Raw genomic sequence first — 17,093 nt, forward strand, 5'->3', positions numbered from 1 at the left:
GTGCTGCAGGGAGGAACAGGTTTGTCCTGAGAAGAGCAATTCAATTGCTTGTCGGAGCCTAAAGCGGTTTGTTCCTATGTGATCTTTATGCTTGATCGCATGCATGAGACAATGTATGTTTTGTCTGAATTGTGCCTCTGAAGATTGTCCGGGGGTTTTCATCACAAAAGAGAAAAAAAGGAAGATCGGCGAGGCCGGTTTCTGGTCTAGCCCCCATTTGGGCTTGCACGAACATCTTACTCGCTTCTCTCTTTTTTTTCTCTCAAGAAAACTTTCTATTTATTCAATAATTGTCAAGACAGTACACAAAAAGTAATGGAAATTACATTCATATCCATAGACCAAGCACCAAAACGAACCGAATACACATTGTCATCATCGCTTCTTCCACTGAAGCCGGACAAACCTTGTTATACTGGACAGTCGAGAAATCGACGTGCTAAAGCCCCACAGGACTACCGCAACAGAAGATCAACCATCGCCGATGTAGAGAAGCGTACATCGAAAGTCGATGTAGAGAAGCGTACATCGAAAAGATCCCACCTACAGCCAGACGAACAAAGACCTGGTCCAAACAGAACCATTAAAGACAAACATTGACTGAATCTCACGAGATCCACTGGAGATACACCTTCACATGCCCTTCAATTATGCTAGATGTACCGTCGGGGCAGAGACTAGACGGGAAGAACTTTATTCCATCTTCATAGAGCCACCACCGCCTCGTCTTCCTGAGTAGGACACAAACCCTAAACAAATTATAAAAACACATAAAAACGAAGTCCTCCCGCTGACAAGGGCCAGGAGCCACCGCGCCTTCATGGGACTATGGTTACAGGAGACTAGGCAGATCCGCAGCGGCCACAGGGGACAGGAGGTAGGACGCATCAAAATTAGGACAATGCAGATGTAAAATGTGTTATCGATGCATTATCTTTTCATGTCACTTTTAGCAACTAATTTTGCATGCTGCTAAAAAATTATGTGATTACTAGAATGAATTAGAAAACCTACAACTAAGAGAAGACATACACAAATATCATAATACTCTAAAAATGTAAAAATCATAATTCTGCTATTGTTTGCCAACACACATGCATAAATAAGCTGGACGAGAGTGTTTTGATTTGATAGATCGACCGTGATTGATGTAGTTACATCGCCACATTTTTTTTATAAAGAGCGTATTTTATTAACTCATAATAAAGTATCAAGAAGATACAAACACAGTGAACACGCATGTCCTCTACATAATTAAGATGCACACAGCCAACACCAACACACACAAAAAGATCATGTCGGCAAAGAGCAAAGCCATATAAGACCGAAGCTATGCAAGGGGAGCATATATTTAGGATTAATGCTTGGGAAGAGCCTCTTGCCTGCCATGAGGGGAAATGTAAGTGAAAACTATTGCCCACTCAGCAACTCTAGCAGGTCCACAAAAGCACATGAACTCCATAATAACGCCAATATCGATGCTACGGGGTAGAAAGAACATTCTAGCAGATTCTCACTATACAGGGTGCTCGAGTCCCGGCATGGGTTTTTTCTTCCAGAGAAAAAGGAAAAGGGAATCCCAGTGACAAGTGGGTCCCATGACATGACAGAATTTTAGAAGCTACCCCCTCGGTAAAGAAATACTCCCTCTGTCCATAATATAAGTGCGTTTTTATTAATGTAGTGTAAAAAACGCTCTTATACTATGGGAGGGAGGGAGTACTTTACAATATCTAAATTTGCACGACTGCTTTTGAGCCTCCAAAAGATTTCGGAGTGCACTCCAATCCGTTTTAGAGGCTGCTTTTTTTTAGAATCTGCTAGAGTTGCTTGCTCTTAGGCACACCTCTGGTTAGTAACAGCATGCACTTGCGTAATCACCACAAGGCATAACGGACGAAAAATTAGACCCAGAATAACTATGGTTCCTTCTGTTACCTAAACTTGCTTTTACAACAGCTAGAACACAACAGAGAAACAGCAGCACCACCAACCCCCATGTTTTTCTCGCCAGAAACTGCAACCCAGGATCCCAGCTTGCCTTCAGTTTTTGCTTCTTTTTCTTGCAAGCAATCCAAAATGGGCGGCAAATAGAAGCCGGTCACCGGCTTCATTCCTTCAAATCCCTACTACAGGCCCCATCTTCTCTTTCCTCATACTACATCCTCAAAGACCTGTTAAAGGAAGCAAACAAAGAGGGCACGAGCAGCAATGACTGCTACACAGCCGGACATGGAATTGCAGAAGGATCAGAGCCATCCGCTTTTGTCCAACAGAACTGATGGCACTGACAACATGAGCCCCGTGCAGAAAGCAATCAGACAGGCATACCAGAGCACCGGGCACCTCGCCAAACTCCTTCCATCAGGCACCGTGCTTGCCTTCCAGCTGCTGGCTCCAACCATGGCTAAACAAGGCCACTGTGGTGACTTGGATCGGATGATGACGGGAGGGCTTGTGGTGCTCTGTGCACTCTCGTTCTTTGTTGTTACCTTCACAGATAGCTTCAGGGATGAGAACGGAAAGGTACGACACGGGTTTGCCACGTTCAAGGGATTGTGGCCATTGATGGTGGAGTTACTCTTGATCCACACGCTGCGGTTGAATATAAGATAACATTTCTAGACTTTTTCCATGCAACTGTCTCAGCAGTGATTTTTGTTGCAATCGCCCTATTTGACCAGAATGTGGCATCTTGCTTTTATCCAATACCATCAGAGGACACAAAGCAAGTTCTCACAACATTGCCAGTTGCTATTGGAGTTATTGGAAGCATGCTGTTTGTTAGCTTCCCAACCACCCACCATGGCATTGGCTTCCCAGTCTCTCCACAGTAGCTGGGTCTTCAAAAGATTTGGTTGCTCTAATTCCTGTTGATCAAACACAGAGTCGAAAACCCCTTAAGTGGGATAGAGAGAAATATACAGCACCTATTTCCTAAAATAATATTTATAAGAGTACCTATGGTGGCCTTCGACATGAACATGTTTTGTGTATTCAGAAATGAACAGTGCTGGCAACTGGCAGGATAATATATTGGATACATCTTTGGCACATACCACAATTTTTTAAATCTTTCATATGATACAACTAAGACTTTTGGTTGAATGGTTAAAGCGCCCAACTCATAATTGGTAAATTTGAGGGTTCAATTCCTACTGGATGCACGTGAACAGGAACGTTCCATAAGTCTACTGGAATTGGCTCTCTATCCACGGAACCTCATCCATCATGTATATTTATACCATAACATAGGAACAATATGAACTCGTATTCTTATTGATACTCGAACTCAGAGCATAGGAGGGAAAGTCGATACATGGATGGAATCAAATACGCGGCAGGCATGGAAAAAAGTCTTCATTAATTGGGAAAGAAGCAATATACCAGGAGTCGATAGCTTGTTTTTGTCTTGAATCTTCATACATATATGTAGTTAAGTTTTGTATTGTAATTTGCTAGTTTTTCCAAAATTAACATGTCTAGGAAAGGAGACTTTAAAAATCATATCAGACAGTGTATTCTTGAAGTCATACCACGCAGCTTTTAAGTCGTCATGCAATAACCCTGAACAAACATTTTGGTCGACGAAATAAGGAAACAGAAGACACATGACAAGAATAGAAATGAACTTCAGCAGAGCGCGTGTATGTATCTCTATACATACAAAAACAAGAGATATGGAAGACAACCCCACATCGTACCTGAACACTGCCCGCATGCTTGTCACTTCAAAAATTATTCATACAATAAATATTAGTACTTCGCATATCCTGGACATGGAAGCACTGGAGTTTAAGGGGTTTGGTAGCAAAACTCTCTCACTTGTGCAACCCCATGACGGAACAAGTGTGTCGGTTCACAATTTTTGCTTGATAAGTCTTAGGCGGATCATGTACCAGCACAGTGTAGCAGGGGGACAGCCTGGTGCATGTGGTCCCGCTTATGCAGAGTCCGGGGAAGGGTCCGACCAGCACAGTGTAGCACAACATTTATTTTTATTTTCAATCAGATAACTGCTAATTGGTTCCATATTTGCTCAGCTTCTTGTCTGACTTTCTTCTTACTCCAATACCCGCTGACAATAACATCCCATGTTTCCCTCTCAGGGATGCACCTCTCTGACAACATGTCAAGCACAACACAAGCTGCTTTCTCCAAATGGTTCTTTTTGCAGAAGAACTCAACCAGGAGATGGAAAATGCTTGGCTCGGTAGAAATGCCACGAGTCCTCATGCTCTGGTACACCTGGAAAGCCCTCCCAACTTCACCCTTAACACATAATGCTGTCACCACTGCAACGTTTATCCTGACATGAAGGCTCCAAGTCACCCGGTTCGGTTGAACGCCAGCAAGAACCATCTCATCCAAGTAATTTGCAGCCTCCACAGCCCTTCCTGCATCAGACAGCCCAACAATGAGCTTCCCAAACAATCCAGCATCAGGCTTCCTCCCCTGGAGACGCATCCGGTCCAAAACCTCCATTGCCTCCCTCAGCAGGCCCTCCTTACAGAGGCCATTAATGACAGAACTATATATGATTGTATTTGGCAGCTTCACCTCCTTGGTCAACCTCTCCAACAAGTCCAGTGCTGATGATGCACGCCCACCCTTGCACAAACCATCAATCAGAGAACTATATGTAATAACATTGGGTGCAATACCTCTCCTTCCCATTTCGTCAAACATCTCCAGTGCATCGTCCAAGCAGCCCTCCCGTGCGAGCCAATTGATGATAGTCGTGTAAGTAACCACTGTGGGCGCAACGCCATTTTCTACCATCTCGGAGAACAGCTCCTGGGCCTCGGCCCTGCGGCTGCGGCGGCAGAGCCCGTCGATGACGGTGTTGTAGGAGCAGGCGTCAGGTTTGGGGATGTTGCGGAAAAGGCGGACCGCGTGGTCGATAGGAGCGTCGGCATCAGAGCAGTGGGCCTTGAGGAGGACGTTGTAGGTGGCGGTGGTGGGGCCGAAGCCGGCGGCGCGCATGTCGGCGAGGAGGGAGTGGGCGAGGGGGAGATGGGAGTGCGCGACGAGGCCCGCAAGGACGGCGGTGTAGGAGCGGGCGGAGTGGGGGAGAGAGAGGGCGGAGGGGGCAGAGCGGAAGAGTTGGAGGGCGTCGAGGGGGCGGTGGGTGCGGGAGAAGGCGCGGAGAAGGGTGAGGAAGGGGGGCTCGAGGTCGGCGTTGGAGGGGAAGAGCGCGCGCGAGCGGGAGAGGAGGGAGGTGGCGAGGGGGAGGAGGCCGGCGGAGGCGAGGCGGGAGGTGAGGAGGGAGACGGTGTCCGGGGAGGGGAGGATTTGTGTGGGCGCGGAAGTGGAGACGGGCGCGGCGGTGGCCGCGTCGAAGAGGGCGAGCGCGCGGCGGGGATCACGCTCGGCGCGGACAAGGCGGTGGAGGTGTTCGGCGGTGAGGTTCTTGGGCCATTTAGTCGGGGTGAGGTTCGCCGGCGGCATTGGGGGGTTGGAGGGATGAGAAGCAGGTTTGCCGGCTTGCCGCTTTGGCGTCGGCGGCACAGGTCTCTACACAGGGAGGCGGCGGGGCCGGTTTTTGCTTCAGCTATTTCCGCCTACGAACCTTTCAACGCGCTCAGGCCAACTCCAAGGCACGGCCCAAACGGACGTTTGTTTTTGGTCCGTTTGGGTCACCATGTTCGTCCGGTTTTCTAGATGCGGCGGCCGTGTGACCAACTCGCGGTCGCATTTCGATTGCATCTTGTCCGTTCAATGAGCACAGTATGCATATAATATGGTTCAAATCAAATATAGCAAATTGTTATACGTAGTCTTTTACAACCCAATTAAAAGGAAAAACAATATCAAATAGTCTTACAATCCAATTGAAATTTGTTTTGCATGAAAATAAATTAAAATGATAGATCTATTGTTGCCAATGTGAGTCTACATGTGCTCAACCAAGTCATCCTGGAGCTGGACATGAGTATGCCAATGACGCAATTCCCGATGAAGCTCGACAAACTGTTCAAAGGTTGCACATGCTCAGGCTCAACATTTTCACCCTGGAAATCAAACCCTTGGTCGTAGATGCTATCATCGCGCTCATCCTCCACAATCATGTTGTGCATGATCGCACGATCAGTCATCACCCCCCAAAGCTTCTTCGCGCTCCATGTCAACGCAGGGTTACGAACGATACCCCACCGAGACTGAAGCACACCGAAAGCACGCTCCACATCCTTCCTAGCACTCTCCTGCATTTAGACAAACCTTTGTCTCTTCTTTCCTTGCGGATTGGATATGGTCTTCACAAGAGTGGACCACTGAAGATAGATACCATCAGCTAGGTAATATCCCTTTGTAATGGTGGCCATTGACCTTAAAGTTGACCTCCGGGGATTGGCCTTTTGCAAGCCTTGCAAACACCGGAGACCGCTAAAGAACACTAATATCATTCTGAGAACCAGCCATGCCGAAGAAAGAATGCCATATCCAGAGATCTTGTGAAGCCACAGCTTCAAGTATAACAGTGGCACCTTTCACATGCCCCTTGTACTGCCCCTACCAAGCAAATGGACAATTCTTCCACTTCCAGTGCATACAATCTATAGTATCAAGCATGCCCGAAAAGCCCCTCTCGGCATTAATCGCCAACAACCTCTCTGTATCAGCGGCATTTGGCTCTCTGAGGTACTCAGGGCCGAACACTTCCACCACGGCCGTGCAAAAGCTATACAAACATACTCATCCACAAGATCACCAGGAATTCCATATGCAAGCATGCGGATAGGGGTCGTGCATTTCTGGTACGAAGAGAAACCAAGCTTCCATAGGGCATCCTCTTTACACTCAAAGTATGGGGCATGCGCGACCACTCCCTCGCGAATACGATTGAACACATGCCTTCTCATTCGGAATCGGCAACGAAATTGATGTGGCCTGAAGAGTGCACCATCCATAAAGTAATCGGCATAGAGAAGGGTGTGACCTTTCTCCCTATTGCGGTTCAAGGCCAAACATGGCCGGGGATTGATCCCCTGTACCGAGTGCGCTTCCTACTAATGTGTTCATGTACAGCCAACGCAGCCACCGGCTCTTCATCATCCGATGAGCAAATGAAGTTGTGAAAGAAAAACTCATCACTATTAACCATTGTATCTTGTGAGCAATCCAGCGAACGCCTTGCGGTCGTGCTGGAGGCGCGGCTAGATAGTGCATGTCCTGCTTCCTAGCAGGCAGGAAAGCAAGGTTTTGGGTGTCAATGGTGCTGGAGGGCGCCCCGCGGCAACGAACGGCCGGCCTAAGGAGGTTCGGGACGACGGGCGATGCCGGCAGCGTAGTATCTCTCCCACCGGCACTAAGGAGAACGCCGGCCAAATGCTTTCCAGAACGCCGGTGCGGAGAAAGTTATGGCATGGCGTGGTGCTGGTTGGGACGACCCTTGTGGAAGACGATGCGGCCGGGGAGGGTGGTGGCGGTGGCAATGTCGGGAGGGGGGCGAAGGGAGGAAGAGGAAGAGAAAAGGGGGTATGTCTCCCCGATGGGCGGGCCAAGGCAGGACAAGGGCACGCGCCGATCGCATCTGCGCGTGTCCGTTCGGCTGCAAACTCGATCCAAAGTTGGGTTGGGAATGGGTCGAAAGCGGATAGAAAACGAACGGCGGTCCATTTGCGGCCGCGCGTTGGAAGGCCTGCTTTGTCCATTTACCCCCAAACGGACACGGGCGGACCATTTGGGGTCGTGCGTTGGATTTGGCCTCAGGGCATCTCCATCAACCCGCATGAGTCTACGGACACAGATGCGGGAGGTAGTCATCCAACGCTAGTCGCATACATTTTCACAACAATTCAAACTAACCGGACGAAATTCGTGCAAACACGGCCGAATTACATGCAAACTCGACTGGATTTCATACAAACCAGACGCAAACGGTTACATTTTGGAAATATTTTAACTGAAAAGTTAAAACTATGTGCACGTACGGTCGTGCGGAGCTCCACTCCCATGACATGGGTACACTACAATAATCTATGGACGGTCGTGGCGGATCCCTTCGTCACCGGACTACAGGGAGTCCCAGAGGCATATTCTCCCCCCATATATTCCCTATGTCCGGCTACGCTACTCACCGGAGTGTGGCGAAGAGGGTGCTTCAGACGGAGGGGCACTACAAAAAAAAAGACACATGCGTGACATTTTGGGCCGAACAAAAAAACATTGTCATGCATATGACACTTCTATGACGATAATTGTGACAAAACCCGGTATCATCATAGATGTGGTGGGATCCTACATCTATGACAAAAAATCATGACAGAAAATGGGCTTTTCGTCCTGGGCGGGCCAGAGACGCGGCTGCATGACATTCTTTGGGCCGTCCATGATGGAAAAAACCATGGTAGAAGCGAGGGCGAGGAAAATATCGGGGAGTTCCTGGTTACGGTGGGTGGTCGGGGCCAAGCGATGCATGGAGGTTTGCGTGTTTCTCTCGTACACATACGCGCGTGTGTGCGAGGCGTTGCACTCTAACTGAACTCGAGCGAGGAGTTCGCCTACTGAACCAGAGCGATTGCACTGCAGGCTATGTGTTACTGAACCCGAGCGATTGATCTGTGGCTGTTAACTGAACCCGATCGAGCGATTCCTTCGCTACTGCTACTAATTGAAGCCAATCGAACCTTCTGCCTCTTGATGAATGATACATCTCCAACGTATCTATAATTTATGAAGCATCCATGCTATATTATTATCTGTTTTGGATGTTTATGGGCTTTATTATACATTTTTATATTATTTTTGGGACTAACCTATTAACCGGAGGCCCAGCCCATATTGCTGTTTTCTTGCCTATTTCAGTGTTTCGAAGAAAAGGTATATCAAACGGAGTCCAAACAGAATGAAACCTTTGGGAGCGTGATTTTTGGAATGAACGTGATCCAGGAGACGTGGAGCTAAAGTCAAGGAAGCTTCGAGGTGGCCACGAGGGTGGGGGCGCCCCCACCCCCTACTGGGCGCGCCCCCTGTCTCATGGGCCCCTCGAGACTCCCCCGACCGACTTCTTTCGCCTACATATTCCCATATACCCTAAAAACATCGAAGCGAACAATAGATCGGGAGTTCCGCCGCCGCAAGCCTCTGTAGCCACCAAAAACCTCTCGGGAGCCTGTTCCGGCACCCTGCCGGAGGGGGGGATCCCTCACTGGTGGCCATCTTCGTCATCCCGGCGCTCTCCATGATGAGGAGGGAGTAGTTCACCCTCGGGGCTGAGGGTATGTACCAGTAGCTATGTGTTTGATCTCTCTCCCTCGTGTTCTCTCTATGGCACGATCTTGATGTATCGTGAGCTTTGCTATTATAGTTGGATCTTATGATGTTTCTCCCTCCTCTACTCTCTTGTGATGAATTGAGCTTTCCCTTTGAAGTTATCTTATCAGATTGAGTCTTTAAGGATTTGACAACATTTGATGTATGTCTTGTCGTGCTTATCTGTGGTGACAATGGGATATCACGTGATCCACTTGATGTATGTTTTGGTGATCAACTTGCGGGTTCCTCCCATGAACCTATGCATAGGGGTTGGCACATGTTTTCGTCTTGACTCTCCGGTAGAAACTTTGGGGCACTCTTTGAAGTACTTTGTGTTGGTTGAATAGATGAATCTAAGATTGTGTGATGCATATCGTATAATCATGCCTATGGATACTTGAGGTGACAATGGAGTACCTAGGCGACATTAGGGTTTTGGTTGATTTGTGTCTTAAGGTGTTATTCTAGTACGAACTCTATGATAGATTGAACGGAAAGAATAGCTTCGTGTTATTTTACTACAGACTCTTGAATAGATTGAGCAAAAAGTATAACTTTGAGGTGGTTTCGTACCCTACCATAATCTCTTCGTTTGTTCTCCGCTATTAGTGGCTTTGGAGTGACTCTTTGTTGCAAGTTGAGGGATAGTTATATGATCCAATTATGTTATTATTGTTGAGAGAACTTGCACTAGTGAAAGTATGAACCTTAGGCCTTGTTTCCTACCATTGCAATACCATTTACGCTCACTTTTATCATTAGTTACCTTGCTATTTTTATATTTTCAGATTACAAAAAACTATATCTACCATCCATATTGCACTTGTATCACCATCTCTTCGCCGAACTAGTGCACCTATACAATTTACCATTGTATTGGGTGTGTTGGGGACACAAGATACTATTTGTTATTTGGTTGCAGGGTTGTTTGAGAGAGACCATCTTCATCCTACGCCTCCCACGGATTGATAAACCTTAGGTCATCCACTTGAGGGAAATTTGCTACTATCCTACAAACCTCTGCACTTAGAGGCCCAACAACGTCTACAAGAAGAAGGTTATGTAGTAGACATCAAGCTCTTTTCTGGCGCTGTTGCCGGGGAGGTAAGTGCTTGAAGGTATATCTTTAGATCTTGCAATTGAATCTTTTTGTTTCTTGTTTTATCACTAGTTTAGTTTATAAAATAAAACTACAAGAAAATGGAATTGAGTTTGTCTCATACGCTTCATTTTTTAATATCTTTCGTGAGAATGATGGAAAGGAAAATTGTGCTCAAGTGCTAGAAGAAGAAGTCTATAAAATGTTTGGTACTAAATCTTTGAATGATGATCATGATTGCAATGTTGTTAGTATGAATTCCTTGAATATCCATGATGCTAATGATATGCAAAGCCACAAGCTTGGGGAAGCTATGTTTGACGAAGATGACATTTTTTGTCCCCCAAGTTTTCATGAGAATATTTATTATGATGAAAACATGCCTCCTAGTTATGATGATTATATTGATGAAAGTGGGTTTGGAAGAGTGTCAACTTTAGGAAGTAGTGATCCCACTATTTTGGAGGATGTTGAATCTTATTGTGATGAATATGAAAGTGGAATTGGAAGAGTGTCAACTTTATTTAGTGATGATTCCACTATCTTGGAAGAGGTTTTAATTGATTATGAGAACAAAGTTGCTATCTATGATGATTATTATGATGACTTGTATGCTATTAAGAATAATGATAACCATGAAACTTGTCATCATGATTTTAGTTTTCAATTGGATTATGCTTCACATAATAGTTATTCTGTTAAGTTTGCTCCCACTACTATTGATGAGAATAAATTTGCTTATGCGGAGAGTAATAAATTTTCTATGCTTGTAGATCATGAAAAGGATGCTTTATGTGCTGATTATATTGTTAAATTCATTCATGATGCTACTAAAAATTATTATGAGAGAGGAACATATGCTTGTAGGAATTGCAATAATATCAAGTTTCCTCTCTATGTGTTGAAAATTTTGAAGCTATGCTTGTTTTACCTTCCTATGCTTGTTGATTATTGTTCCCATAAGTTGTTTGCTCACAAAATCCCTACGCATATGAAGTGGGTTAGACTTAAATGTGCTAGTCATATGCTTCATGATGCTCCCGTTATGTTTCAATTCTTATCTTTTATGTGAGCATCATTGTCATCATCATGCCTAGCTAGAAAGGCATTAAAGAAAAGCGCTTGTTGGGAGACAACCCAATATTTATCCTTACTGTTTTTGTGTGTTCACATGATTATGCTACTGTATTAATCATGTTTTATAGCTTTTGTTTCAATAAATTGCCAAGTAAGACCTTTAGGATAGCTTACGGTGATAGTTGTGTTGATCCTGCTGAGAATCAAAAACTTTTGCACCCCGTAAATTAGTTTTGATAATTCACATAAACGTGATTATGATCTGATTCGTTTTGTTCTGGATTTGTACACAAATTTATTAGGACTTCCTAATTTGGTAGGATTTTTGGAGTTCCAGAAGTATACGTTTGATACAGATCACTACAGACTCTTCTGTTTTTGACAGATTCTGTTTTCTATGTGTTGTTTGCTTATTTGGATGAATCTATGAGTAGTATCGGAGGGTATGAACCATAGAGAAGTTGGAATACAGTAGATATTACACCAATACAAATTTAGAATGAGTTCACTACAGTACCTAAGTGGTGGTTTTATTTTCTTATACTAACGGAGCTTTATTTTCCTATACTAACGGAGCTTACGAGTTTTCTGTTGAGTTTTGTGTTGTGAAGTTTTCAAGTTTTCGGTAAAGATTCGATGGACCATGGAATAAGGAGTGGCAAGAGCCTAAGCTTGGGGATGCCCAAGGCACCCCAAGGTAATATTCAAGGACAACCAAGAGCCTAAGCTTGGGGATGCCCCGGATGACATCCCCTCTCTCGTCTTCGTCTATCGGTAACTTTACTTGGAGCTATATTTTTATTCACCACATGATATGTGTTTTGCTTGGAGCGTCATTTTATCTTGTTAGTATTTGCTTGCTATTATTTAGAATAATGTTTTGCATCTTTATTTTCAATAAAAATGTCAAGGATAGCCTTTATCATGCTTATTTGGCTAGTATACATGTTGCTGTTTGAAAACAGAAAGTTTACCGTTGTTGCAAAAATTCCCTAGAAAAGTCAGAGAATGGTATAATGTTGAAACTTTTCGCATATTGAGCTCTGATAAATCTTCTACAGAGTAGTATTTTTCTCATAATTTTTGGAGTTAGGAAAGTATGATGAATCTTGCATTCTTTACAGACTATACTGTTTTGGCAGATTGCTGTTATGTTTGCATTGTTTGCATATGTTTGCTTGTTTAATGATTCTATTTGGGGACAGGAGTATTAAATATGCAGAGACATTTAGTATGCAATGTTGAATAATAATTTTAGTGATTTATTACAGTAGAAAATGATAAGGTTTTGCATTGGTTTATACTAACTTATCTCACGAGTTCTTGTTGAGTTTTATGTGGATGAAGTTTTTGAGAAATAGAGAAACCATGATATGAGAGGAATTAAGGAGACACAAAAGTTCAAGCTTGGGGATGCCCAAGGCACCCCAAGATAATATTCCAAGAAGTCTCAAGCATCTAAGCTTGGGGATGCCCCGGTAGGCATCCCACCTTTCTTCTTCAACAATTATCGGTTAGTATCGGTTGAACCTAAGTTTTTGCTTCTTCACATGAGTCGTGCTATCCTTGCAATGTCATTTTATTTTGTTTTGCTTGTTGTTTGAATAAAATACCAAGATCTGAAATTCTTAAATGAGAGAGAGTCTTCACATAGTTACATAATTATTTAGCTACTCATTGATCTTCACTTATATTTTTTTTGGAGTAGTTTGTCATTTACTCGTGTGCTTCACTTATATCCTATGAGTAAATGTTTGAATGAGTTGAATGTCATAAATCTGAAATTATATATGTTTCATTTGCTTATCCCATGGGGAGTAATGACTTCACATCTAAGGTGTAGAGGTTGTAAATTTATTAAAGGTTAGCAAGCATTGTATTGGTCATTTGAACAATTCATGAAAGAATATTGAAGGAAGAGATATTTCATGTATAAATATACTATCCTAGACATCTTTTATAATTGTGAGCACTCATTAAGTATGACATGCTAAAGAGTTGATGTTGGACAAGGAAGACAACGTAATGGGTTATGTTTTCTCACATCTTAGTTAAAGTATATTGTCATGGATCATTCAAACATGTTGAGCTTGCCTTTCCCCCTCATGCTAGAAAAAATTTCTTGCACCAAGTAGAGATACTACTTGTACTTCCAAATATCCTTAAACCCAGTTTTTGCCATGAGTGTCCACCATACCTACCTATATGCGGTATTTACCTGCCGTTCCAAGTAAATTTGCATGAGCCAAACTCTAAACCTTCAAATAATAACCTGTTTTGTATGCCCGAATCGCTTATGTAGCGACTAGGGGCTGTCAATATCTTCCATGCTAGGTGGGTTATTCTCAAGATGAGTGGACTCCGCTCATCATTCACGAGAAAAAATGTCTGGTAACCGGGATTCCCAGTCCCATGATCAAAAGATCAAAATCAAATCAAAAATAATTAAAACAAAACTCCCCCAGGACTGTTGTTGGTATGGACGGTGCCCCGTTGTTTCGGATGGCCGTGGAGTGTGATTGTTGGTGGAGGGGGAGTAAAAACTTTACCATTTTGTTTGGGAACCGCCTATAATGTATGTAGTATGGAAGATATTGGGAACTCTTGGTTGTTATGTTGACAATGAGATCATACCTCTCAAAATTATTTATCTCTATTTCAAAATCAAGCTCTGGCACCTATGCAAATCCCTGCTTCCCTCTGCGAAGGGCCTATCTTTTACTTTTATGCAAGAGTCAAGGTGCTCTTCACCTTTCCCTTTTTCATTTTATCCTTTGGCAATCACCTTGTGTTGGAAAGATCCTGATATATATATATATCCAATTGGATGTAAGTTAGCATGAACTATTATTGTTGACATCAACCAAAGGTGAATATGTTGGGAGGCAACATTATAAGCCCCTATCTTTCTCAGTGTCCGATTAAAACTCCATAACCATAAGTATTGTGTGAGTGTTAGCAATTGTAAAAGACTATATGATAGTTGAGTATGTGGAGTTTGCTAAATCAAAGCTCTGACGTAGACCCTTCCTGAAAATAGGATGAATTGTAATTGTTTGATGACTGAGAATGAAGTTTGCTAGTTTTCAAGAAAGTTTATGGTTTATGCTTTAACATGCGAATAGCTTGTTACTTGATCTTGAGAAGTTTTATGAGATGAACTACCGTTATGACATATAATCATGCTAGAAAAGGTGATTGAAATTATCATTAATCAAACTTGTGCACCTGCTAGCATTCACACTTCATAAATTCTTTCTTTTATCATTTACCTACTCGAGGACGAGCAGGAATTAAGCTTGGGGTGCTGATATGTCTCCAACGTATCTATAATTTATGAAGCATTCATGCTATATTATTATCTGTTTTGGATGTTTATGGGCTTTATTATACACTTCATATTATTTCTGGGACTAACCTATTAACCGGAGGCCCAGCCCATATTGCTGTTTTCTTGCCTATTCCAGTGTTTTGAAGAAAAGGAATATCAAATGGAGTCCAAATGGAATGAAACCTTCAGGAGCGTGATTTTTGGAATGAATGTGATCCAGGAGATGTGGAGCTGAAGTCAAGGAAGCTTCGAGGCAGCCACGAGGGTGGGGGGCGCGCCCCCTGTCTCGTGGGCCCCTCGAGACTCCCCCGACCGACTTCTTTCGCCTATATATTCCCATATACCCTAAAAACATCAAAACGAACAATAGATCGGGAGTTCCGCCGCCACAAGCCTCTGTAGCCACCAAAAACCTCTCGGGAGCCCGTTCTGGCACCCTGCCGGAGGGGGGATCCCTCACCGGTGGCCATCTTCATCATCCCGGCGCTCTCCATGACGAGGAGGGAGTAGTTCACCCTCGGGGCTGAGGGTATGTACCAGTAGCTATGTGTTTGATCTCTCTCTCTCTCTCTCGTGTTCTCTCTATGGCACGATCTTGATGTATCGCGAGCTTTGCTATTATAGTTGGATCTTATGATGTTTCTCCCTCCTCTACTCTCTTGTGATGAATTGAGATTTCCCTTTGAAGTTATCTTATCGGATTGAGTCTTTAAGGATTTGAGAACACTTGATGTATGTCTTGCCGTGCTTATCTGTGGTGACAATGGGATATCACGTGATCCACTTGATGTATGTTTTGGTGATCAACTTGCGGGTTCCGCCCATGAACCTATGCATAGGGTTTGGCACATGTTTTCCGCTTGACTCTCCGGTAGAAACTTTGGGGCACTCTTTGAAGTACTTTGTGTTGGTTGAATAGATGAATCTGAGATTGTGTGATGCATATCATATAACCATTCCCATGGATACTTGAGGTGACAATGGAGTATCTAGGTGACATTAGGGTTTTGGTTGATTTGTGTCTTAAGGTGTTATTCTAGTATGAACTCTATGATAGATTGAATGGAAAGAATAGCTTCATGTTATTTTACTACGGACTCTTGAATAGATCGATCAGAAAGGATAACTTTGAGGTGGTTTCGTACCCTACCATAATCTCTTCGTTTGTTCTCCGCTATTTGGAGTGACTCTTTGTTGCATGTTGAGGGATAGTTATATGATCCAGTTATGTTATTATTTTTTAGAGAATTTGCACTAGTGAAAGTATGAACCTTAGGCCTTGTTTCCTACCATTGCAATACCGTTTACACTAACTTTTATCATTAGTTACCTTGCTGTTTTTATATTTTCAGATTACAAAAACCTATATCTACCATCCATATTGCACTTGTATCACCTTCTCTTCGCCGAACTAGTGCACCTATACAATTTACCATTGTATTGGGTGTGTTGGGGACACAAGAGACTCTTTGTTATTTGGTTGCAGGGTTGTTTGAGAGAGACCATCTTCATCCTATGCCTCCCACGGATTGATAAACCTTAGGTCATCCACTTGAGGGAAATTTGTTACTGTCCTACAAACCTCCGCACTTGGAGGCCCAACAACGTCTACAAGAAGAAGGTTGTGTAGTAGACATCAATGAACAGTGAGCGTTGTTGGGGGGGTGGATGAACAGTTCTTGGTGGGGGGTTGGATGAACAGGACCTCGTGGTAGTAGAGGTCATTGCCGCTGGATGAACAGGACCCCGATCGATCGAGCCGGTTGGGGGTGGATGAACAGGACTCCGTGGAGGGCTGGATGAATAGGACCCCATGGAGGGCTGGTTGAAAAGTAGCCGGTGGAGGGCTGGATGAACAGTAGCCCGTGGAGGGGTGGTTGAATAGGACCCCGTGGAGAGGGCTGGTTGAACAGTAGCCGGTGGAGGAACGGTGGAGGCTGGATGAACAAGAGCCCGTGGATGAACAGTCGCATGTGGAGGCTAGAGGAGGTCGACAGTGGATGAGCAGTAGCCCATGGAGGCTAGAGGAGGTCGACGGTGGAGATGAACAGTAGTCCGTGGAGTCCCATTTTGCGGTATGCCACACCCCTCCCGATGAACAGGACCCCCATTTCGACCGTAACGCTCCAACACAAGTCTGTTTCCTCCGTTTTGCGGTACACCACACCCCTCTCGATCAACAGGACCCCGTTTCGACCGTAGTAGGTCCAACAGAAGTCCGTTTCCTCCGTTTTGCGGTACGCCAGACCCCTCCCGGTGAACAGGATCTCGTTTCGACCGTCGTCGGTCGAACACAAGGCTGTTTTCTCTGTTCTGTGGTACTCTAGG

General features: G+C 44.3%; 1 protein-coding gene and 1 pseudogene across 2 annotated transcripts; one reads left to right on the forward strand and one right to left on the reverse strand.

Moving 5' to 3' along the window:
- Window positions 1-1,822: 1,822 nt before the first annotated feature.
- On the forward strand, window positions 1,823-2,837 carry LOC123070322 (protein DMP6-like; annotated as a pseudogene).
- LOC123070321 (pentatricopeptide repeat-containing protein At5g46100) lies at window positions 1,891-5,554 on the reverse strand. Of its 2 annotated transcripts, none has more exons than XM_044493464.1 (2): window positions 3,705-5,554; window positions 1,891-2,870 (listed from the first exon to the last, which is right to left on the reverse strand). In XM_044493464.1, exon 1 carries the CDS (start codon window positions 5,449-5,451, stop codon window positions 4,009-4,011), a length of 1,443 nt encoding a protein of 480 aa, XP_044349399.1. In that variant the 5' UTR covers window positions 5,452-5,554; the 3' UTR covers window positions 1,891-2,870; window positions 3,705-4,008. The 2 variants fall into 2 exon arrangements, with proteins under 2 accessions (XP_044349399.1, XP_044349401.1); XM_044493466.1 differs by having other exon boundaries at window positions 1,891-3,567.
- Window positions 5,555-17,093: the final 11,539 nt, after the last annotated feature.

The sequence above is a fragment of the Triticum aestivum genome, chromosome 3B (genome assembly GCF_018294505.1).
Source record: "Triticum aestivum cultivar Chinese Spring chromosome 3B, IWGSC CS RefSeq v2.1, whole genome shotgun sequence".
Lineage (NCBI taxonomy): Eukaryota > Viridiplantae > Streptophyta > Magnoliopsida > Poales > Poaceae > Triticum > Triticum aestivum.

Bases quoted from the DNA above. Each gene is read 5' to 3' on its own strand.
- LOC123070321 (XM_044493464.1), bottom strand. From the start codon at position 5,451: ATGCCGCCGGCGAACCTCACCCCGACTAAATGGCCCAAGAACCTCACC.